This window comes from Beta vulgaris, chromosome 2, assembly GCF_026745355.1.
Source record: "Beta vulgaris subsp. vulgaris cultivar EL10 chromosome 2, EL10.2, whole genome shotgun sequence".
Classification (NCBI taxonomy): Eukaryota; Viridiplantae; Streptophyta; class Magnoliopsida; order Caryophyllales; family Amaranthaceae; genus Beta; species Beta vulgaris.
The window spans coordinates 7,676,185-7,701,980 of record NC_079203.1 but is presented as its reverse complement, the minus strand read 5'-3'; the positions used below and the strand labels follow the sequence as shown (position 1 = coordinate 7,701,980).

The 25,796-nt window shown below is 32.1% G+C and overlaps 1 protein-coding gene across 1 annotated transcript; it reads right to left on the bottom strand.

Moving 5' to 3' along the window:
- Positions 1-1,656: 1,656 nt before the first annotated feature.
- On the bottom strand, positions 1,657-20,781 carry LOC104887482 (protein trichome birefringence-like 38). Its single transcript, XM_010672112.3, has 5 exons — positions 20,436-20,781; positions 18,462-18,633; positions 17,577-17,755; positions 17,306-17,464; positions 1,657-1,983 (listed from the first exon to the last, which is right to left on the bottom strand). The coding sequence occupies exons 1-5, from the start codon at positions 20,705-20,707 to the stop codon at positions 1,692-1,694; spliced, it is 1,074 nt and encodes a 357-aa protein (XP_010670414.3). The 5' UTR covers positions 20,708-20,781; the 3' UTR covers positions 1,657-1,691.
- Positions 20,782-25,796: the final 5,015 nt, after the last annotated feature.

Sequence of the window (25,796 nt, the reverse complement as noted above, 5' to 3'; positions counted from 1 at the left end):
AAAAGAAAATTTTAATATGAAAAATTATATTATAAAAATTATACAATTAGCGCTTAATATATCTTGAAAAATACTATAATAATATTATTTCTTATAATTTTTATCAACATAAATTGAAAGTAAATAATGATCACAATCTATAAAAATATATTAAAAGGCGTGCAAAAACAAGAAAATGTGTCACGTGGTGCTCTCCCTATGGAGTTTTAATTCATGTAATCCATGTACAATAAAAAATTAAAAATTGCATAGTTTAGGGTTTCATCCCGAGACCTCAAATACATATACTAAAGTTCTAACCACTAAGCTAAGTTGTATTTAGTGCACTAAAACTTAAAGAATTTACTTCATAAATAAAATGCAATATAACGATAAAAACCTTAAATAAATTACGTTACTCAAGTATTCTAATACTAGGTGTGTTTGTAAACTGCAATTTGTACTAATTCGTATATTAATTAGCTGAGAAACAAATACATAGGCTAAACAATTATGTCACTACTGTTATGTCTCTAATATTTCGTTAATCATTTATGAATTTTCGAACAACCATGAATTAGGGTAAATATCATAAATTACATTTATTATTGTCTTACTATATTTAATTTTAAGAAAACACCATTGAATTTTTTTTTTTTTGCGAGAAGCAAACTATAACTATTATAATAGCCAAAATTGGCCTCAACACCCTGAACTATAGGTCGGGTGCACCAATTAAACAGCCCCAACCCCCAACTAAGACTTATAGCAAGAACACCCCCAAGATACAACAAAAGTACGGTTCGTACCATAAATGAGGCCATGATCGGAATTTCTCACCGGTAATAGGAGAATCTTAATTTATTATTATTATTTTACATCCTCCTTTTCTTATTTTCTTCTTTTTTAACCCTAATTTTTTTACTTAAACAAAAAAGGCACGTGCCTTTCATCTTCTCCTTCCTCAACTGAAGACGAAGACTTTCTGGCCCAAATTCCCTCTCCCTTCCTAAATGAACCCTAAATTCTGAAGATTACCCAAATTGAGAGTGAAAGAGTGAAATCCACATAACGACAATGAGCTGAGCTTTATCTTCAAATTTCAAGAAGAATTTATATGCAAGTTTTAGGTAATGATATGGTTTATTAGGGTTAAAAAGAATAAATAAGGAAAAATAGGGGAATGGAACATAATAATTAATTAACATTTCCCATTGCCAGTGAGAAATTCCAGTCACTATTCCCATATATGGTACGGAATGAACCTTGGCCCGTACTTTGGGGTATTCTGACTATAAGTCTTAGTTGGGGCGATTTGGTGCATAGAAACTATAGTTTAGGGTGTTGAGGCTAATTTTGCCTTATAAATATAAGTATATATTAAATATATGAATTGAAACAAAATGATAAAATATAACTTTCCCGTGTAATTTGCAGGAATTCAAAAGCTAGTTTTCTACAATGGAAAATGTTCCTGTAATGTAACACTTACGAGTTAACTATACTCGCATGAGAGCGTTTATAACACACAAGTTAAAGTTGTGAATGGGAGGTCGAGATATATGTGATTGATTTGTAAGAATTACATCCCTTCAACTGAAAACAGAAGGAATACTATTGATGTACATTATTGGTATAATTTCGCTCATATATTTTTATTGTACCCCTATGATAAAATATATAATATCACGTAGGTATAATATATATGCATGTCACATGATAAGAGTTGTATATAATAGTTGATTCCAAGTATCAGGAAGGCCAGCTACACACCAGTGATTGCAATCCATTCCTTGAAAACCATTATAAGATGCTGGATGCCCATCTTTTCTTAATTGTGAGAGAGTTGTGATATCAAGTAAATAAACAGGTTTTGATATATTGCTTAGCACTTGTTTCACAACTCCTAATGCTGGGGTTTCTCCACCTGGGTATGTTGATCCTTTTATAGGCATCGTCTCCTTAGAACAACCAATCGCGCTTGTGTCATTCCACTCCTTTCCACTGCAATAAAGTTTCAAAAAAATTAATAAGATGATCCTCAATAGCTAGAGAAATTTCGTATTTTTAGTGACTTCTCAATTGTACATTTGTAAGTTATGCATTGTATACCGTGTAGATTATGAGTTTGTTTGGTTAACCTTTAAATGCATTGGAAATTAGAATTTCTAGAAAATAAGTACTCCCTCTGTTTTTTTTTATCGTTCTCACTTAGAATCTTGGCACTATTCATACTTAGAGAGAATCTTCTCAATTGTTTTCAATTTTTAAGAAAAAATATAGTCATGTGGGATCTTGTTTGATTCGTCTCAATTAGTACATTATTAATATACAAACGTTATAATTTTTACTAATATATAATGAAAGATATTTAAGTTCAAAAATATGCGTTGGGAGATGTGCACAGGAAAGTGAGAAAGATTAAAAAAAAAAAACAGATGGAGTAATGTGTTGTTGTTTGGTTGATAAAAACATGGAAAGTAGAACCTCCTAAAAAGTTATATTTCCTACAAAATTGAGGAAATAACTTACCTAGGCTCCCCTAGGTAAGGGAAAATTCCCATGGGACATCATGTTCAACCAAACAAAAAAATGTACTTTCTTGGAAATAAAATTTCATGGCCAATGCAAATTCTTGTCCAACTTCAACCAAACGAGCCCTATATATTTCCTCTATTTTTTAAATAAAAGACACGGAGAGAAAGTGGGGGAATATCGAGAAGAATAGGTAGAGAAAGTTGGGACCACATATTTAACCAATTAAATTTGAATATTTGATATGTTAAGTAAGTGAAACAATGAAATGATGACAAAGATGTAATAAATGAGAATTATTTTTTATTATTTTGAGATGTGTGTCACTTATTGTAACATTTCCCTAAAAGGAAAACATGTCACTTATTAAAAAACGGAGGAATTATATATATGTAGGCCATATTGTTATCAAGGACCGTCAAATCCTATGACTTCCTATCTCATACATGTGAGTTGGGACACCATGGTTCAAATCTGAGTGAAAGCAATGTCGGATCCAGGAGAGTCAGGGGTAGTGCATTTTGTGATACTATCGAATACACTAAAAACAACTACTTCAAAATACTACAAAATCCAAAAAAAACCTCAAGATACTTTAATAAAAGAAAATTACGATTGTTCATGACGAGTTCGCAAATTTTAGAACTGATTTACAATCGTATTGTTGACCCTTGAGTTTTGAAGATGACCTAATCACAAAAGACATAGTATATTTTATTTATGTTGATTGCAAGGTAATTCATGCTCGAGTTAAGAGAATACTTGATTGAAGATTAAAGCGGAGAATTAATCAAGATGAAGTAAAGTGTTCGAGAAATGAAGAATCAAGCATGGAATGAAGATTAGAATACATTAGGTTATTTATTAATCTTCTTGTTAAGGTTGAGAAATAGCTTTATTAAGTTCGTGGTGAATTCTCAAAGGAACTTGGTTCTGTTCCCATGAAAGGAACAGACCTGGCACTATAGGAACAAGGCTTAGGAACAAGACTTAATAATTAGGGAACAAGACTTAAAACTAATTTAGGAACTTCTAAGTGACTAATATTGTGCGCCTAAGTAATATATGTTGTTAGAGTTTTTAGGGATATTTGACTAAGATCCATATTTTAGGAAGTTAGTTTAAGTTTGTTAGGAAAAGATTTTAAAGATTTTCTGATTTTAAATAACTGATTTTCAAATATTATCTTTTTAAAATATATATTTTATCTTTTATATTTTATTTAAAAGATTTAGTTTTCGAAAATTATTATTTCCGGTTTTTAAAAGTTTCGGATTTTTAAATATAAAACTGTTTTCCGGTTTTATAAAAGATTTTGAAAAAGATATTTTTCCTAAAAACTAGCTAAAGATTTTATTTATTTATTTCCTAAACATTCTGTTACTGCTAACGTTTTATGTAGTTAGTGGATTTAGTGGCTTAAGTTAATTATCCTCCAAGTATTTAATTAATTAAATAAGTTAATTATTCTCCAAGTTTTGCAAAACCACGTATATGTTACTGCTTCTATGAAGTGAAGTAGTGGATTAGTGGATGCTTTACATGACATGAATAATTAATTTAATTTAATTAATTAATTAAAATCATGGAGAACATGTGATAATGGTCTAAGTTAGTGGAAATCATGTCTTGTCTTAATATGTCTATAAATAGGCGCCTAATTCATTTGAGCAAATTGTGTCTGACTTAGTTAATTTGTCTTAAGTTATCTAAAGTGTCAGTGCCTTTTCCTTAAGAGAATTCATACTTACATTAATCGAGTTTATTACTCTTCCATTTTTTAAAGTGTATTTTTGAGAAAAAGGGTTTGAGTGAACTCTTGTAAGTGTGAGAAAGCTTTGAGTGAAGCAAGAGAAAGAGAAAGAGAAAGAGAAAGGAACTTCGAGTGAAGTTTGAGAGAAAACGTCAGTTGTTGGGAACTGTCGTTGGGAACTTGAGTTGAGTGACTTAAGTTGAGAATCGAGAGAAAAGTAATAGGTTGTAATCAGAGTTGTTTTGGCCTATTATAGTGGAAAGTTGTTTAAAATCCCTTGTGGTCGAGGTTGTTTCTTCCTACTAGGCCTAGGAAGTTTTTCCTCGTAAAATCTCTCGTGTTCCCATTGTTTGTTCCCAAGTTTACTTTTAATTCCGCAAAAAGTAGGCTTATTCTCTCACTATAATTCACCCCCCCTCTTATAGTGCTCATATTATACAACAATTGGTATCAGAGCGGGAACTCTAATATTCAGGAAACCCTGTTGAGTTCAAGATCTTGAAAAATATGAATACTAGAGAGAAACTGGAAGAAGGGTACTCTACGCAGAGGCCACCAATGTTCAATGGTAAGTTTTACACTTACTGGAAGAACAGAATGGAGATCTTTATCAAAGCCGACAATTACCAGGTATGGAGAGTCATAGAGGTAGGTGATTTTGAAGTCACTACCACTAATGACAAAATGAGGTAATTCCTAAATCTATATCTGATTTTGATAAAGCTGATTTCGAAAAGATGGAAATTAATGCTCTTGCTATAAAATTGCTTCATTGTGGTCTTGGGCCTCATGAACACAATCGTGTCATGGGATGTAAAACCGCAAAACAAATTTGGGATCTTCTTGAAGTCACTCATGAAGGTACGAGTGAAGTTAAGAGATCAAAAATAGATCTTTTGATGAACCAATATGAACTTTTTCAAATGAAATCAAAAGAGTCTATCCAAGACATGTTTACACGCTTTACTAATATATTAATGAGCTAACATCTCTTGGTAAAGTGATTACATCTGAGGAACAGGTACGAAAGGTCCTAAGGAGCCTTCCTAGGGATCGTTGGATGGCTAAGGTAACTGCCTTACAGGAAACTAAGGACTTTACTAAGTTCAATTTGGAACAACTTGCTGGTTCCCTCATGACTCATGAGTTGCAATTGGACAATGAGAATGGAGACATGTCCAAGCAAAATCGATTGCCTTAAAAGCTGATGAAAGTGAAGCTCAGAAACGATGAAGAAGAATCGCTCTCATGGTCCGAAAATTCAAAAGAATGTTTAGGAACATGAAGAAGGAGATTACAAAGGTAAGAATAAGAAATATTCTAACAAACTTGTTTGTCATAAGTGTGGCAGTTCTGAGCACTTCATCAAGGATTGTCCCCAATGGGAACAAGAAAAAGGCAAAGGAAGGGAACAAAGCAGAGATAGGAACAAGAATACAAAAACTCCTATACTCGATCTGACATGAAGAAAGCTATGGTTGCTGCATGGGGAGACTCTGACTCGAGGAAGAAGATGATCCTCAACCAAATGAGGAGACTGCAAACTTCTGTCTTATGGCTCTTGACAATTCCGAATCTGATGAAGAGATTGAATCTCTTGAGGCAAGTCTAGACACCATCAAAACTCGTCTTAATTCTTTAAGTAAAGAAAAATTATTTGAGTTTATTGTTGACGCTGTAAATGATTGCAAAGATGAACCATTAAACTAAAACAATGTCAAATGCTTTAAGTGTAGCAAAGGAACATACCTCTTGGCTTAAAAGTGTTCGATTGATATTGAGAAAAGATTTTTCGAATTGTTTGACAAAAATCTTAAATTAAAAGAGGATTTCGAAAATCTTAAAAATGAGAACTACTTGTTAAGTCTTGAGTTTCACAACTAAAAGAGTTTGTTCCTGAAGTAAGTTCATTTGACATTAAGTCAGTTCCCTTGCAAAGTTTCAAATCTGAAATAAACGAATTGAAAAATCATGTTTCATTTTTGGAAATTGAAAATAAGGAACTTGTAGGGGAACTGCACCAAATGAGAAATGAAAAGAAAATGCTACCTATTCCAAACTGGATTAAGAACCCTCAAACAAAACGAACTGAAGGTCTTGGTTTTAATCACAAAAAGAAATTTGAAAAACCTAAAAAGAGAGTTGATTTACCAAGTGATAAAGTTTGTATGTTTTGTGGGAACACTGGTCATTTTAGGAACTCTTGTCCTAAAAGACTTGGTCGCATCAATGAGAACTTGGAAACAAGTAAAGTAATTTGGAAAAAGAAATCATTGTTCCTGAAGGAAAGGAACCCAAGAAAGATTGGGTTCCTAACTCTAACAATTAGTTTTCTTGCAGGTTGGAGTGAGGGGGAACAACACATGGTACCTAGACAGTGGTTGTTCTAAGCATATGACTGGAGATAAATCAAGATTTCTCTCACTCTCAGCCTAAATGGTGGAAGTGTGACTTTTGGTGACAACAAGAAAGGTAACATAGTTGCCATGGGCAAAGTTGGTAAGTCATCGTCACATTCCATAGAAATGTGTTTCTAGTTGATGGATTAAAGCATAACTTGTTAAGTATTTCCCAATTCTGTGATAGAGGGAACTGTGTGAAGTTTAATAGTGAAAAATGTTTGATGTCAACAATAGCACAAAGGATATCATTTTGGAAGGAACAAGGAAAGGGAACACATATGTTGTGGATCTCAACCTTGTTCCCAAAACAAATTCACATGCCTTAGTGTTATTGATGATGATTCATTCTTATGGCACAAGCGTCTAGGTCATGCTAGCTTTTCCTTGCTTGACAAACTGCGTTCTAAAGAACTAGTTTTAGGTTTACCCTCTACTAAGTTTCATTTAGATCATGTGTGTGATGCATGCGCAAAAGGAAGCATGTTAGGTCTCTTTCAAGTCCAAGAATGTGGTAGTACCACAAGACCTTTAGAGTTAATACATATGGATTTATGTGGACCTATGAGGATACAAAGTAGGAGTGGAAAGAAATATGTGTTAGTAATTGTAGATGACTTCTCTAGATTTACTTGGGTTATTTTCTTTCTAGCAAGGACGAGACTTATGATGAGTTCCTTGTCTTTGCAAAGAAAGTACAAAATTTGAGTGGTCATAAATTACTTCACCTTAGATCCGACCATGGTAAAGAGTTTGAAAATTTAAGTTCGATGACTTTAGCAGAGACAATGGATTAGATCACAATTTCTCAGCCCCTAGAACACCTCAACAAAATGGTGTTGTTGAAAGGAAGAATAGAACACTAGAAGAGATGGCTAGGACTATGTTGATAGCTAGTGGACTTCCTAAAAACTTTTGGGCAGAAGCTGTGAATACTGCTTGTCATATTATAAATCGAGCCATGGTAAGACCTTTATTAAATAAAACCCCCTATGAGCTGTATTTTGGTAAAAAGCCCAATATTACATATTTCAGAACATTTGGATGTAAATGTTTTGTTCATAATAATGGGAAACAAAATATTGGAAAATTTGATGCTAGAAGTGAAGAAGCTGTATTCTTAGGATATTCTTCTAGTAGCAAGGCTTATAGAGTGTATAATAAAAGGTCTATGTGTGTAGAAGAAAGTGTGCATGTTATTTTTGATGAAACAGATAAATTTGATGCAAGCACACAGGTTGAAGATGACTTCGAAATAGGATTGCAAAAGACTAAGTCTTATTGATGAGACTTTGGAAGACGAAGTCATGGGAACAAAGCCAAGGGAACAACATCCTGTTCCTGTTCCCAATGAGGAAGAAGAGGAACTAAGTGATGATGCACTAGTGAATGAATCCACTATTGTTGAACCTGGTTCCCAAGTACAGGAAATGAAGATGATCAAGGAAACCAAGTTTCCATCCAGGATTTCCAACCAAAGCCTTGGAAAACTCATCGTTCCCATCCTGTGGAACTAATAATCAGTGACATAAATAAGGGAACTCAAACGAGATCTCAATTGAAAAACTTTTGTGCTTTTCATGCTTTTCTTTCTATGTTGGAACCTAGGAATCATGAAGAAGCTCTCACTGATGCTGATTGGATCGTAGCAATGCAGGATGAACTTCATCAATTTGAAAGAAACAAAGTTTGGCACCTTGAACCTAAGCCTAAACATAACAAGGTTATTGGTTTAAAGTGGGTGTTTCGAAACAAATTAGATGAGTTCGGAACTATCATAAGAAACAAGGCCAGGTTAGTTGTGAAAGGATACAATCAACAGGAAGGCATTGATTATGAAGAAACTTTTGCTCCAGTTGCAAGATTGGAAGCAATTAGAATCTTCATAGCTTTTGCTGCCTTCATGGGTTTCAAATTGTATCAAATGGATGTAAAATGTGCTTTTCTAAATGGTTATCTTAATGAGGAGGTATTTGTAGAACAACCTCCAGGTTTTGAAAATAAAGAATTTCCTAATCATGTCTTTAAGCTTGACAAAGCTCTTTATGGGTTAAAGCAAGCTCCAAGAGCATGGTATGAAAGACTTTCTAAGTTCCTTCTTGAAAATGAGTTTAAAAGAGGAAAATTGGATCGAACCTTGTTTTTAAAATCAAAAGGAAAACATTTATTAGTTGTTCAAATATATGTTGATGATATTATATTTGGTGCACTAATGAATCTTTGTGCAAGGACTTTGCTAATCTCATGAGTAAAGAATTTGAAATGAGTATGATGGGTGAGCTCAACTTCTTCTTGGGGTTGCAAATCAAGCAAACAGAAGAAGGAATCTACATCCATCAACAAAAGTACATAAAGGAACTATTGAAAAAGTATGGTTTGGAAGCATCCAAAGTTAATCATACACCTATGGGAATCTCAACCAGATTGGATGAAGATTCTATAGGAAAAGTGTGGATCAAACCAATATCGAGGTATGATTGGCTCATTACTATATCTAACTGCAAGTCGTCCTGATATTGCTTTCAGTGTAGGTTATGTGCAAGGTTTCAAGCCAATCCAAAGGAATCTCATCTCACAGCTGTGAAGAGAATCCTAAGATACCTCAAGGGAACAGATGATTTAAGCCTATTCTATTCGAGGAGTGATACCTTTGAATTGAAAGGATTTGCGGATGCTGACTATGCAGGAGATCTGGTCAATAGAAGAGTACATCAGGTATGGTTCAGTTCCTTAGTCATAGTTTAGTTTCTTGGAGCACCAAGAAGCAAAACACAGTTGCTTTATCTACAGCAGAGGCTGAATATGTTGCAGCAGCAGCATGTTGTTCCCAAATGCTATGGATAAAACAACTACGTGACTATGGAATCTACTTTGAATGTGTTCCCATCTATTGTGATAATACTAGTGCTATTAGTATTTCTAAAGATCCCGTACATCATTCAAGAGTCAAACACATCCATATTAGGCATCACTTTCTGAAAGATAATGTTGAAAAGGGTCTTATTAAAATGGAATTCTGTGAGACTGAACGTCAAATTGCAGACATTTTGACAAAACCCTTAAATAGAGATAGGTTTGAGAAATTGAGACTTGAACTTGGCTTAATCAAATGAAATGATTGCTACATTATTCCCCTTTGTGTTAATTCTTTGGCATTATGTCTGGTGTGCATTTTGATGTTTTATTTGCTTAAATACATCACAATTCTTATATGATTATTTCATATGTATAAGTAAAAATGTCTGAAAACTGCTCACCAATGTCCAATAATATTCCCCTTATTGTTCATAGGACAATTCTATGCCTTAATGTGATCAAAGGATTAAAAGAATTAATGGAGTTCCAAAGTAGCAAAATTTCATTGTTCCATTCATTGTTCCCAAACGCTGTTCCCAAGCGTATTAGATTTAGATTTTTTTCAAAATTCGAAAAACCAAAAATATTTGTTCAGATTTTATTTCCTAAAAATCTGATTTTTCCTTATATCTCTCAAGTTAGTTGAAGATATTTTTTTAGAAGATTTTTTTATAAAACGTGTAAATACACGGTTTTATATTATTCTTTCCTTAAACAAAACAAATTTTTTTTCCTTCCTTCTCATAAAACCGAAAATCTCCACAAAATCATGACTACCAAAAACACTTCTCACTCTCTCTCCTCCCACAAAGCCGAAAAACCCTCTCCTTCATCCTCAAAATTGAATCACCAACACCCATGGATATTTCTCCCAATTCTTCATCAAGAATTCTAAGGAAAAGGAAGAAAAAAGAAGAATCGGTTGAAATGGAGGTTGAAGAAGCTCATGCAACTAGTGATGGGGAATCAGATGTTCCCGAGAGAGGAACAACTCGTGTGTCGAAAAAATTCCACGGCAACTAGGTATGTGCATGGACTTTTTATTGATGTTTCTTGGTGCAAAAGAGTAAACTTTCGTCAATTCTTAATATGATTAAGTTTCAAGGTTGGGAAAATCTTTTTGTGAAATGTTATGGAAATAGTTTGATTCCTAAATTGATGGACGAATTTTGTGAAAACTTTTCCATGGATGAAGAAGGAAATTGTTCCACTTGGTGAAAGGAACTCAAATTGATTTTAATGCTAAAATTTGGGTAAACTGCTTGGTGTTCCCGTGAGAGGAACGATGTTTATTTCAAGAAACAACGTGGTTCTATCCATTTTCGGACATTTCTTTTGATCAATTGATTGTTAAGTATGGTGGTCAAAAGGAAAAACATTTCTTGATCATAATCTTCTTTCCCCTTATCACAAAATTTGTTTTCACATCCTCAAGAAAGCTTTATTGCCTCGTCTTTCCAAACGTGCTCAAGTTAGCATGTTGGATTTAATTTACATTCATTGTTTAGCTTCTACAAACACATAAACTTTCCTCTTTAATGATTCAACATTTGAGTCATTGCATTGAAAATGGATTTGTTGTTGGTATGGAGCTTAGTAACCGAAATTCTACTTAAGTTTAAAGTGAAAATTTCGGGAACTCAGTCCATGATGTTCCACGGGAAATATGTTGAATGTGCGTGCCTTGAATAACTTAAATGTTTGTGTTGTGAATGGAGAAGTTATTAAGGGACGTGCTAATCTTGATGATGATGAGGATGATGATGTGGATGATGAAGTGGAAGAAGAAGAAGAAGAAAAAGAAGTTGAAGAGAAGAAAATGAAAAAGGAAAAAGAAAAAGAAAAGAAAAAATAAAAAGAAAAGAAAAAGAAAAGAAAGAATGAGGTGGTAAACAAAGCACTAGAGCTAGTCAAAGGGTTCAAAAATGAAAGTGCTTAATTTTCCTTTTGATGCCGAAGAAAGTTGTGAGGAAGATGAAGTAAAGGTGATTGATAGGGAAGATTATGAATCTAACCTACCTCCTTCTAGGGAACCGACTCCTGTTCCCATGGAAACCAATCCTCCTTTTCCTCCATCTCCACAAAAATCTGCCTCACCCTCTCCCTAGCACCAAAATGATCCTATCCCTCCCTCTACCTCAAAACCCTCCTGTTCTGTTCCTAAAGCTAAGGAAACAGTGTGTTCCCATTCTAGAGGAACAACCTGCTGTTCCCAAACCTAAGGAACAAACAACAACTCCCCATCCTTCTCAAACTCCCTCGTCTTCTCAAAATCCTACCATTGGCTCTACATATACTCTAGCTCATGCTAGAAGGTTGGATTCTTTGTTCCTTGGTTATGGGTCATTCGGAAGCAATGATGGAGTTTGCTACGGAAGCTAAGGATTTAAATGGGTTGGTAAAAGGGGTTATGAGCAAAGTTGACAAAGCCTTGGATGGACAACAAGAGATATGGCTCGGCTTGGTGAACTTTCTTCCTCATTCAAGCATGAACTCTAGATTGTTGAAGTTGGAAGAATTGTGCTCAAGGGAAATGATACATTGGCCGAAAATCATCAAGAAGTGATGGCAAAGCTTCATGATGTGGTGGAAGAAGTAGAACAACCTCCCTCTCCTAAATCATAAACTTTTCTATTTAGTTGTTTTATTTTGTGTGGGAACATGAACTTTGTTTAATATTTGTCTTTTCTATCCTTCTCCTTTAATCATGCTACAATGGAACTTTTTTTGCTTAATTCTAAGTTTGATCTTTTTGCATGTGTGCGTCTAAATGAATGGCTAATATTCTTGGATTGCGGTTTTTGAGAGTTGAATGCTTTATTTGCTTATACTAACCAACTTATTTCTTACAAGTTTGGTGTGTGATGTGTTTAGTGAATAATATTCATCTTTTGAAATCGTGGACTATGTTTTTGAAGATGCCAAAGGGGGAAGATAAGGCAAATCAGAGTAAATTTTTTTTATAACGTTCTCATATTTCGACTTTGCAAAATAAAATAACGAGTCTATAATACTTAATTTAACTTGGTTACATACTTTGTTAAAATTTTTTATATGACTTATGTGTATTATTTTTAGTATATGCCTTTTGTTGCATCTTCAAAAAGGGGGAAATTGTTGACCCTTGAGTTTTGAAGATGACCTAACCACAAAAGACATAGTATATTTTATTTATGTTGTTGCAAGGTAATTCATGCTCGAGCTAAGAGAATACTTGATTGAAGATTAAAGCGGAGAATTAATCAAGATCGAAGTAAAGATGTTCGAGAAATGAAGAATAAGCATGGAATGAAGATTAGAATACATTAGGGTATTTATTAATCTTCTTGTTAAGGTTGAGTAAAGCTTTATTAAGTTCGTGGTGAATTCTCAAAGGAACTTGGTTCTGTTCCCATGAAAGGAACAGACCTGGCACTATAGGAACAAGGCTTAGGAACAAGACTTAATAATTAGGGAACAAGACTTAAAACTAATTTAGGAACTTCTAAGTGACTAATATTGTGCGCCTAAGTAATTGTGTGCCCAATATAGTTGTTAGATTTTTAGGGATATTTGACTAAGATCCATATTTTAGGAAGTTAGTTTAAGTTTGTTAGGAAAAGATTTTAAAAGATTTTCTGATTTTAAATTAACTGATTTTCAAATTTATCTTTTTAAAATATATTTTATCTTTTATATTTTATTTAAAAGATTTAGTTTTCGAAAATTATTATTTCCGGTTTTAAATGTTTCGGATTTTTAAATATAAACTGTTTTCCGGTTTTTATAAAGATTTTGAAAAAGATATTTTTCCTAAAAACTAGCTAAAGATTTTATTTATTTATTTCCTAAATCTGATTACACGCCAAAGTTTACTGCTCACATTTATGTAGTTAGTGGATTTAGTGGCTAAGTTAATTATCCTCCAAGTATTTAATTAAATTAAATAAGTTAATTATTCTCCAAGTTTGCAAAACCACGTAATTGTTACTGCTTCTATGAAGTGAAGTAGTGGATTAGTGGATGCTTACATGACATAGAATAATTAATTTAATTTAATTAATTAATTAAATCATGGAGAACATGTGATAATGGTCTAAGTTAGTGGAGAACATGTCTTGTCTTAATTGTCTATAAATAGGCGCCTAATTCATTTGAGAAAATTGTGTCTGACTTAGTTAATTTGTCTTAAGTTATCTAAAGTGTCAGTGCCTTTCCTTAAGAGAATTCATACTTACATTAATCGAGTTTTATTACTCTTCCATTTTTTATAAAGTGTATTTTTGAGAAAAAGGGTTTGAGTGAACTCTTGTAAGTGTGAGAAAGCTTTGAGTGAAGCAAGAGAAAGAGAAAGAGAAAGAGAAAGAGAAGAATTCGAGTGAAGTTTGAGAGAAAACGTCAGTTGTTGGGAACTGTCGTTGGGAACTTGAGTTGAGTGACTTAAGTTGAGAATCGAGAGAAAAGTAATAGGTTGTAATCAGAGTTGTTTTGGCCTATTATAGTGGAAAGTTGTTTAAAATCCCTTGTGGTCGAGGTTGTTTCTTCCTACTAGGCCTAGGAAGTTTTTCCTCGTAAAATCTCTCATGTTCCCATTGTTTGTTCCCAAGTTTCACAACAAGAATGCGCCTTTTTAGCGTCTGAATTTAGCGTCCGATAGTATAAGTGGACGGTAAATCCAAAATTAGCGTCTGATATGTGACAGACGCAGATTAGTGTCTGCTTTCTTGTTTTTTAGCGTCCGTTTACAAAAACAGACGCTAATTAGTGTCCGTTTACAAAAACAGACACTAATTAGCGTCCGTTAAGTAAATTAGCGTCCGTTTGACCGACGCTAATTTAGTGGTCTTACCAAAGTCAATCGACCAAACCGTCAATTGTCCATAACCCTAAATAAGAAATAAAATCCTTTCACTCAATTCTCTCTCACCTCAATTCTCTCTCTGTCTAACTCTTCATCTCCCTCAAACTATTCATTTTCCTCAGAAAAATTGTGGTTTTGGTTATTTCTCTCGTTTAGATCTGGTATTTTTGTTCAATTGGTTATTTCTGTCTCTGAGCATCACCGCCGTTTTCAAACATCACCGCCGCTTCTTTATCAGGTATATTTTATTTTATTTTTAATTGTCGTTTGAATTTTCATTTTTGGTTTCAGTTTTTGAATTTCAGTTTTTGGATTTTCAAGCATCACCGCCGCTTCTTTATCAGGTATATTTTAATTTACTTTTAATTCCGCAAAAAGTAGAGCTTATTCTCTCACTATAATTCCCCCCCCCCTCTTATAGTGCTCATATTATACAACACGTATCAAATTTGATATTTGAAAACAAATCTTTCTAAAAAATCCACTAATCAATTCAACTAGTATTTTCTTATTACTATCATTAAATTAAACATTAAGATAATAAAAAAAACCATCTCACAACTCATCACAAATTCACATCATCATTATTATTATTGTATTATTCAATTATCCACAAATTACAACTAAATACAATTAACGCAATTCACAGGTAATGGCTCTAAATCCATATTCCACAATTCACGATTCAAGTACCATAAATCCACAAATTTATTAATTTCTACAAATTCATAGATCGTACAAAACATAAAGCATAATTCATGGATTTGAGAAAGGTAATAGTCCAACACCAAGCAATTTACACAAAAAAAAATTGTTAGAATCAAATTCCTTTAAAAAGATGTGTGTAAATATTCTTCTAAGTCTTGCAAAGGACATAATACCTAAGTGGTCTTAATTACAACTTAACAATTATCATTAGCTGAAAAAAGAAGTAAGAATTGAAAATAATTATCTAAGAAAAAATATTTTAAATAAGTTAATCTTTGCGTGGTCTCTCATTTTAAGTCTATCTTTTGATTATTCCTGAACAAATTCACTTTGTAACTTCGTTAACTTTAATTAAGCTAGATGATTGTTTACCGGTTTAGCTGGTCATCAAAAAAGATAGTCGCAAGTTTGACTTCTACTAAACCTATTGATCAACCCAAAAACCCAACTAAAACTAAATACCCACCCAAAAAATCACCCAAAATTAAATACCCACCAAAAACTAAATAACAATAGAACTCTTTCTTTTATAACTCAAATGAATATTAGTAATAATCCCTATATATTTATCAATTGGTTATTTACTTAGTTTTTTTTGTCGTACATCTCTAGCTTATGATAAGTTCTCACTTTTTACTAATAATAACTAGTATTTTGACTCGGCTAATATCTCGGATCAGTTATAATAAATAAATTTGTTATTATTTCATAATTTATTTTGTCACTTTTATTATTTATTGTCCATTAAAAAATTGAAAATTTTATGACATGACATTATAAGTAAAAAAGAATTGAAATATTTAATTTTGAAAATAATAGCTTATAAAGTAATTGTGATGAGAGAATATGACATCAAACGTCTGTTGTTAGTTACGTTATAAGAGTGTTAGAGATGTATATACTTTTTTAAGTCTCTTTTTGTCTAGTCTATCTATTATAAGACTTTATCATATTTTATTTCAAATATTAGACAATGGAGTCATATAGTGTATTGATGATTAAGATCTTACTTTTCATTTCAAAGGTCACGTATACAAGACTTTGCAATTACAAAACTTTTTATCTATTGAGGAGTATACTTGGACATAAAGCAATTGCATTATAATTTTGAGTAGTATTTTCATTAAAATTTTGAGTTGAGTGTCACGCAGCACATAGACTTACTTAGGCACGGCTTTTAATATATTTGCTTAGATAATGATGAACATAATAATAATAATAACTAAATATTGTTTATAATTGTTATTATTTTTGCTATTTTTATTTATACTATTATGATTCTGATTTTTTTTATCAACATTTTTACTTTTTTGCGACATAAGTTAATATAATATATGATTTTACATTAATACAATTGTTCCAAAAGAAGACATTCAAGTATTAAATCTCCATTGGTTTTAAGTTACAATAAATGTTCACACTATTCAATAGCCATATTTCACTCTTTACCCATTAATCTTTTGTATTATTGATTGTCCTAACATAATTAAAATCAAAGGGCTAGAATCTTTAAATTTAACTAATTTCATATTATTTAAAATAGTGAAATCTTGTCTACTTTTAAGTTGAATTGATTTCTTCTCCGATTTCAATTAGCAATAACACATACGGAGGAAGTAATCAATTAATTAATTAATCTAACTTTTATAAAAAAATTGAAGAATAATTAAATAGAATAAAATATTTGGTTAAACCGTTCGGTAATCATAAGGTTATTTTAAGTGATTCGATTACCGAACGTTTTGACCCTTGATTTTTCGGTACAATTACCTCTCCTTTTTAATCGATTTTCCGATTTTTGAGTACGATATTCATTTTTTTTTTTTAATTCTAAACTCCCTCCTACATTGTAATTTTATAAATTATATACCACGGTTTTTGGAACAAGTAGAATATATGGGTGAGAAAGTTAGCACATATTCATATATAAGATACCGTCTTCTAGGATATACTACCTCTGTTTTTATTTAGTTGCAACGTTTTGACTTTCACGCTTGCCAATGTATAATTTCAAATCGTTTTATCTCTAATTGTATGTAAGTAAAAATTATAAAAATTTGATATTATGAAAGCTTACATCGAAACGAATCAAACAAGACCCCACATGACTATATTTTGTTTAGCATATAAATCAATAAATGTGGTCAAATAAGAGAACATGAATAGTGCAATTTGTCAAACGTTGCAACTAAAAAAGAACGGAGGTAGTATATAAAAAGATGTAAGGAGACTTACTTGTAATGGGTAGGATTGATTCCTTGAAAGAGAACTCTAGTCTTGTTCGGATCTATTTCAGCATCAACCCATTTTGCCCATGTTATTAATGCTTTTTCAAATGCAACCATGCGGTTCATATCCTTTTGTATCTCTATCCCATCTTGAATATAGTCCCATCTACAATATTAATTTATTAAAAGCCCGTTATAACACTTCAAATATTTTTTTAAAAAAAAACAAAATTATATGTTAAAATATAGGTTACAGAAGTAGAGTATGTGGTTAGTACGGTTGCTTAATGCCCTTGATAGACCACCAAAGCCAAGTATTGAAGACTAAAACGTCGATCTCCTTCCAAACTTTGCCACTACGCTTAACTGAATTGAGCTTCAAAACTCGGCCGATTGGCTCATTATCAATGTCAACCAGTAATAAAGAAGAGTACATCATTACTGATACATTATAATCCTGCATTCATCACAAATAAAAATGCACCAATAAGGCTATATAGGGTTAGTCCACGGGTAACAGATGAGCTGGATACGTGTCATCCATTTATATATACTACTCCCTCCGTCCCAAAATATAGTTTCCATTTTCCTTTTTTCACGGTAATTTATGCAAGTAGAATTTAAGAAGGATAGTAAAGAATTTTTTGTTTATTTATATAAATGTTGTATGGAAAAAAGATGATTTTAGGAGAGAGAATGAAAATTGGTGAAAGAGCATTAATTATAACATTTTGGTTGAATAAATAAAGAAAAAAACAAAATTTAAAGGGTTATGCTATATGCACCCCTTAGGGTTATATATAAAACATAAATACACTACTTACAATGGAAATAAGTTGTGAATTTATGGAAATTTTTTGCATCAATCGATGTAATAAATGATCAATTAATGCAACTTATTTCCATTTTTAGCTTCTTATATACAACCATTAGGGTTGGGTTGTATATAGCTTTTCCCAAATTTAAAAAGCAAATAAATGATGATACACGGTTTTTCTAGACAAATTACGGAAAAATATGAAACTAAATATAAAAATGAGAACTATATTTTGGGACATCCAAAATGAAAATAAAAACTATATTTTAGGACGGTGGGAGTATCAAATTTTTGCTCCGTGTTGATGCACCAATTCAAGCAATAATTTACACTAGAGAAACTTTACCTCGAAAATCCAGGATTTGATTCCACCAATTGATCCTCGTGTAATATTGGAGTTTGGTACAGCAGCATGAAGCATGCATACTAATGACTGCCAATTGTTAAGACTAAGTGAATCCCCAACATACATTATCTTCTTTCCCCTCATCCTCGTTAAGAAATCCACCCCATCAAACCTGCATAAATACATACTATTACATAAGTGATAAGTGCTATGGTTCATATTTTCAAACATTTTGTGATTCATATGGTACTATACATTACCGGGTTGTGTGATATGTGGTACGGTTTAAGTATTAACAAATTTCAATAGTCAACGAATTATAAGCTAAGTTTCATTTTGGGGAAATAGTTTCATGTTATTATGATTTACGGTATACATGTCCATATACCTTTACAAAAGAATGAAATGAAAGTTAGTTGTTCATATTGTATTAATTTATACTAGTCATCATATATTTTAGTTGGTAAAATTTTAGAAAGTGACTACCCAAGACTTGAAATCGAAACATGTCTACATATATCATTGCGCTTAATCGCTTATTTAAGAAAATAATATTGAGTTTATAAGAGCAAGAGACAATGAATAAATAATATGTAGGTTGTAGATTTAATTTAGAACAATATCCATCCCTTTTTGTCACTAAAAAATACTTCATGCATGTTTCAAATTTAACAATAACTTAAAAATTTCACGAAAAATAAGGTCGTTAATACTTAAATCACATTAAATTTATGTAAAAATAAGTTAAGTTCAAAAATAAACATTCAGCAAAATTATTGCTATTGTAATATCATTGAAATAATGATAATACTCCGCTACAAATCTATTGACTACTAAAATTACAATTGCTTTTCTCTAAACATATACTACTAGGTTCATTGCTTCTATAATTACATTTATGCCTTAATTTAATTAATATTTTGTGACACAGTAAACTACGTTGCATGGTGATTTTACAACTTCGATCTTGGGAAAATATATGTACTTTACTTACTATTAGGGTTGGTTCAAGTGGTGACCTTTTTTATCTTTTCCAGCAAAATACTAGGATTTACTTCATATTTTAAGGCTTAAGCATTTACTTGAGATTTAAGGAATGAGGTGAATTAGGGATGTTTAGCTTATAATGAGCCTCTGAGTAGGAATCTCGTTTTTGTATAAGGACAACTCAAAAGATTTCTTCTCACCTTTAAAAAAGATGTATGTAATTTTGCGGTATGATTTTTTTTATGATGTACTTCCTCCGTTTTTTTATAGATGCTACATTTCCCTTAAATGGAAATGTCATAATAGATGCTACATACCATAAATGGATTCCTTTTCACCATAAAAATCTTAAAATACTATTAAAAAGTTGGTGGTCCCCCACCTTCTCTTTTAAAATACTCATACTTTTTCCTTAACAAATGTTTTTTTATTCAAAAAGTGGTGGTCCCCTACTTTCTCTCTCTACCTTTCTTAAAACCCAACCCCCCCCCCCCACTTTCTCTATGTAGCAAGAATAAAAACACGGAGGAAGTAGTTATCAATATTTTAGTGAAATAAGTTATTATTTCGGTTACAAATATAGGAGTATCCGATCACAAAAACTATCTTTATTATATAAGGGGAGAGGAGGGGACACCAAAAATGGTAAATCTTTTTATGCCCTTAAGTAATAAAATACAAATTTACCATCTTTTTACCATTATACCCTCAATTAACAAAATATTTACATTATCCTTGATTTATTTGTTTTCAAAAAACAGAAGAAAAATATACAATAAACTTTATGAACAATTTTTCGTATATATTATTATACGATTAACCTTTTGTTTGTTTTCGCACGTGTCTCGTGTATACAGAACTAGTAGATAACGCAAACAACATAGAAAGAAAAAAGACGAAGAAAAATAAAAGTCAACATCAACTGTTTCATATTTTTTTTTTTTTTTGAAAGGAACGTCAACTGTTTCATTGTAGTAATTGACAGACCTGGGAATATCACAATCATCTGGCTGCCACCTGTACTTGAGATAATACTTATCTGTACGACCATATTTGAGACAGTCGAATTCTCTGCGAATGTCTGGACATTTTGAGGAATCATACATAGGATATGAAGCATCCCACGCCCAATGACCTTTATATATGTTGCATTGTTTTAAAGGTTGACGTTTTCTTTGTTGAGGAAGATGGTTTGCTTCATTTAGGCTAATATGACATGAAGATATAGCTAAGATTATAAGTATTAAAAGAATGCCCATTACTTCTGATCAGAAAGAGATAGTGCATACGGCATGTATGTAATATATGATGGGTTGTATGTTGTACGTAGCTAACAAATCTCTGTCTATATATACCAAACAAAATAAGATAGAACCAACCTCTTTCAATGATTAACTAGGTTTTTTCCGAGCGATGTCTTGGGTCAGTTATAATAAACAAATATGTTATTATTTTTAAATTTCATAATTTATCTTGCTACTTTTCGTATGTTTTGTCAATTAAAAAATTGAAAAATTCACGTCACGTGATAAGTAAAAATTTGAATGGTTTGATTTTGAAAACAATACCTTAAAAGGAATCGTGGTAAGAGAATATGACATCAATATTCTCTTGTAAGTTACGCAATAAGTGTGCTATAGATGTATATATTTGTTTAAGTCTATTTAGTTAAGTCTAATTATTACCGTACTTTATCATATTTTATTTGAAACATTAGAGAACAAAGTCATAGTGTATTGATGGTTAAGCTCTTAATTTTCATTTCAAAGATCATATGTTTGATACCTTGCACTTACACTTTTTTTAAAAAGTAAGGAGTACACATAGACCTAAAGCATTTGCGTTAGAAATTTGAGGGGAGTGCCACGTGGCACATAGGCTTTCTTTCGCACGCCTTTTAATATATTTGTAATAGATTAGCGGTATAATTAAGAATTTCAATGCGAATAATAAATAAGGATAAATACTGAAAGTAGAGAGAATTATGTAAAAAAAAAATTAGTTTGATTGGATCTAATTAAAATGAAAAATTCTTCTATAATAATATCTTAGATAAGAATTTTAATTCTTTTAACCTATATCTTGTAGTATAAGTTAGTCTAAGCCTTAACAAAAACAATGTTAATAGGTTAATATTATGTCTGCTAGATAGCATTGTTTAACAAATTTTCCTTTTAGAAAGTATACTTTAACACTTTTTAGCTCCTTCTCAACTCATTATTGGAAGATCAGGTACGTTTTCCATGAAGCAAATTGGATAGCTAATTTATAACATTTAATTTAGTTAATTCTTCTTTAGTTCTTTCATTAGCAATTCGAATAATAATTTTACTCTTTCTACTATCCTTGTAACTAATATATTAGGGATTCTTCTTATGCGGACCTCATATATTCTTTTTCTTACCAGGTTAAAAAAAATGCTATAACTTTGTTCGGGCTAAAATATTATGTCTGCTAGATAACATTGGTTAACAAATTTTCCTTTTAGAAAGTATACTTTAACACTTTTTAGCTCCTTCTCAACTCATTATTGGAAGATCAGGTACGTTTTCCATGAAGCAAATTGGATAGCTAATTTATAACATTTAATTTAGTTGATTCTTCTTTAGTTCTTTCATTAGCAATTCTAATAATAATTTTACTCTTTCTACTATCCCTGTAACTAATAAATTAGGGATTCTTCTTATGCGGACCTCATATGTTCTTTTTCTTACCAGGTTAAAAAAATGTTATAACTTTGTTCGGGCTAAAATATCAAACTTGAGGGTGTTGATCCTTGTTTTTTCTCTTCTTTTGATGCATGATGCACATTCCTCCTCCCTCTTTAGAATTAATATATAGTTTGAAATTTGACTTTTCGTCTATATTCGGTAATAAAATGTCTTTATACTCGTTTTAATATGTAATCCTTAGGATTGTAAAAAAAAATATTGAATACATTTTCTGAAATAATATTAATTTAGAAATTTATAACATAATGACACGTAAATCTTATTTGTTACTTTTTTTTTTTTTTGGATAAGTATGATTTATTATTACCCTTAATTTTGCATTACATGACTGCGATTCAGCCAAAAACTATTGACAGTACAGACCTTATATATGGAGGAAATGAAAGGTAAAAATCTTATTTGTTACTTAATATTTCTTTTTTCACTTCTTATATTCAACTCCTAGAATTGTATATATCATTTTCATTAGTTCATCATGCATAATAATCATATGCAAATGATTAAGAATGAAGGTGGTTTGAGATTTCTTTAATTTATCTTAAAATCTTCTCCTTTTCTATCATTTGTTTAGAAAGTCCGATAGCTAGCCCACGAACATCGGACTTATTTCATGATAGCTGTCAAGAAACTCTTGTTGATTGTTGACTTAATTTGTTTTTTCGAGTGCGCCCTAACTAATAATGATTCAAGGTTGGGAATCAAATCAATTGCTTAGATTAAACCCAAATAAATTTAAAGAATCCATGACATTTGAGGGAACGATAAGCTTGGAAAGTTGGAAGGTGAAGGTATTGAAAAGTTTTTATTTTTTATTTTTTTTTTATCGATTTGAGCTAAAAAGTCAATACAAAGTACAAAGAAAGAGAAGAGAATTCTAACTTGTAACCTATCGTTAACAGAACCAAGTGGTCTTTGTATAGTGGTTGTTCACTTTGTCCCTTAACCAATTGGTCGGGGGTTCGATCCTCAATCTTTGGGAATGGAAAGAGATTCTTGGCCAGCCCTTTACCCTGTGGAGCATCCGGGGCGAGGGGATTAGTCACTGCTATCGACGGTAGATACCTTGGTTGTTCACCAAAAAAAAAAACTATCATTAACAGTATCTCAATTTTAACTATTAGGTCAACACATTCTTGATTTTTTTTATATTTTTTTTTGACAACGGAGAAAAGCATTCTCTTATCCGAATGTACAGTCACATGCAACAAATGATTAAACCGCTTATATAAAGATTTTATACAGCGGTGCGAGGATTCTGTAAGAAAATTTCCCATGGGCTGACACATGAGCCGAATATTTGAAACAAAGAAAGTCAACATTACAATATACAATGCCGAAATTAATGATCGGGTGTTATTTGCAAAATTAAAAATGGTTCGAAAATAATGCTCCTATTAAGAATAGTTGTAATAATATAGTTGAGATAAAAGACAACTCATTTGGTATTCACTTGAAATACATAAATATCTTTTGTTTCTAAAAAAAATATTGTACAATTTGATATTAATACAGTATGACTACTGTACCTATTTTTATAACTTGAACTCTTGAAGCATTGTAACACCTCCATTCTATCGATTAAACTATCGAGAAACTTGAGAGTATTACCGTCACATGATAACGTTAAATGCTTTAATACTATTAGTTATTACCAAAAATTTAAACTACGGTTTTTTCACCATATATACCTGACAAATTCTTTTTGCACCGTACACCCTTTCAACATTCCAAATTCATCATATACCCCTCACATTTCGAAAAATACATCAACTTACCCTTTTGACTAACGGTGTTAGACTTCCGTTAGTCATTAACCCATAATCCGCTCCTAATCCTAATTAACTACCTACTCCCTCCGTTTCCTAAAGATCTTCCTTGTTACTATTCCTACAGATACCAAGGAGGATCCACTTGTGTGAGGTGTGGAGTGGGTAAAGTATGAGAGAGAAAGGGGTTAAGATAAATAAAAAAATAAAAAAGGGTTAAAGTAGGAGAGAAAAAGGGAATAAAATTGAATTAATAATGTAATGGTGGACTATATGATAGGGACATGAGAGAGTAAAAAGGTAAAAACAAATTCCAAATAAGGAATAAAGTAAAAGAGGGAAGATCTTTTGGAAATGCACTTAAACGGAAAGAGAGAAGATCTTTAGGAAACGGAGGAAGTAAACCCTAAACTTAATTAACCAAAAAACTTAACCCTAAAATCCCACTAATCCCTACCCACCCCATCCTTAGCCCATAGCCCACCACCCCATCCCTAGCCCACTACCCCATCCTTAGCCCACAACCCACCACCCCCTAACCCTAACCACCACTTCACCACCACCTGACCCTAACCACCACTTCACCACCACCTGACCCCCACCCCCACTCCTGACCGGATTTTCGCGCTAATGGTTTCCATTCCACTCTATTATCGCTTTCCGTTTCCTTTCCATTCCTTTTCATTCCACAAACTATACCGAACAAGGGCTTAACAAATACTTCTAACAATACACAAAGGAGCATAAAGATATCAGGTCGATTATCGGGCACTGGAAAGTCACAAAGTAATACTCATGTTCGCAATGCGAAGCTACACTGGGGGTCATGTGACCCCTCAAATTAAATTAAAAAAAAAGTTAAGGATTTTTCGTAAATAAAATCAGGAAAGACAGCAAGTCACGCACGCTATTCATCAATTCATGTCAGTTTGTTGCCACTTTTTGCATTGGCCCACTTAAGCTTGCATATTATATAAGGGAACGGAAGAGGAAGATGGTGTCCCCCTTTGAAAATACTAAATTACCCTTAATGATTTAACGAAATGAAAAAATTTACAAAAGAGAATAATTTAAAAAAATCCCTTTCTCATTTCAAATTACCATCCTAAAAAAGTTAAAAAAGATATATGCGTCAAATAATTCAATCAAAAAATTAAATGGACAAAAAATATTGACCTCTTTTTATAAGAGAAGATGGTATTTATGACGCACACCTGAAAAGTATGAAACACTCTCTACCTTTGATACTCTTTAATTCAGTCAACTCAACAAAAACTACTCAGATAAAAGGCGGAATTAAGACAGATCAAACTAAAGATATCAAGTATAATAACATACACTTTTTTTATTGCATTTTGATTGAGTTATTCATGGAAAAAAATGAAGAAAATAATTCTTTTCTTTAACTTACTCAATCAATCAAAAAACCTTCTACCCCTTGAGAATAGAAGAAATTCTACTTTCATACAATATCTTAATGGAATTCTTTATATCTATTCTTTTTGTTCAGAATTCATTTACAAAATAATGAGTTCGTCTTTGATGAGACGGTCTCACGTTAGTGTTAACGTGAGACCGCTGATGTCATGCTGACATCATGCACGTGCATCAAACCAGCAGTAGAATTAGTTAAGCGCTTGCACCTATTAGTTATGCTAGCCTTAAATTGCTTTGGATGAATTAGTTAAGCGCTAAAGTAGTATATTAGTTAAACGCTGAGGTATATTAGTTAAGCGCTGAAGTATATTAGTTAAACCCTGAGGTATATTAGTTAAGTGCTGAAGTATATTAGTTATATTATAAAAATCAAATTATAATGCATTTTATTGGCCATAATTTCAGTACCGCGC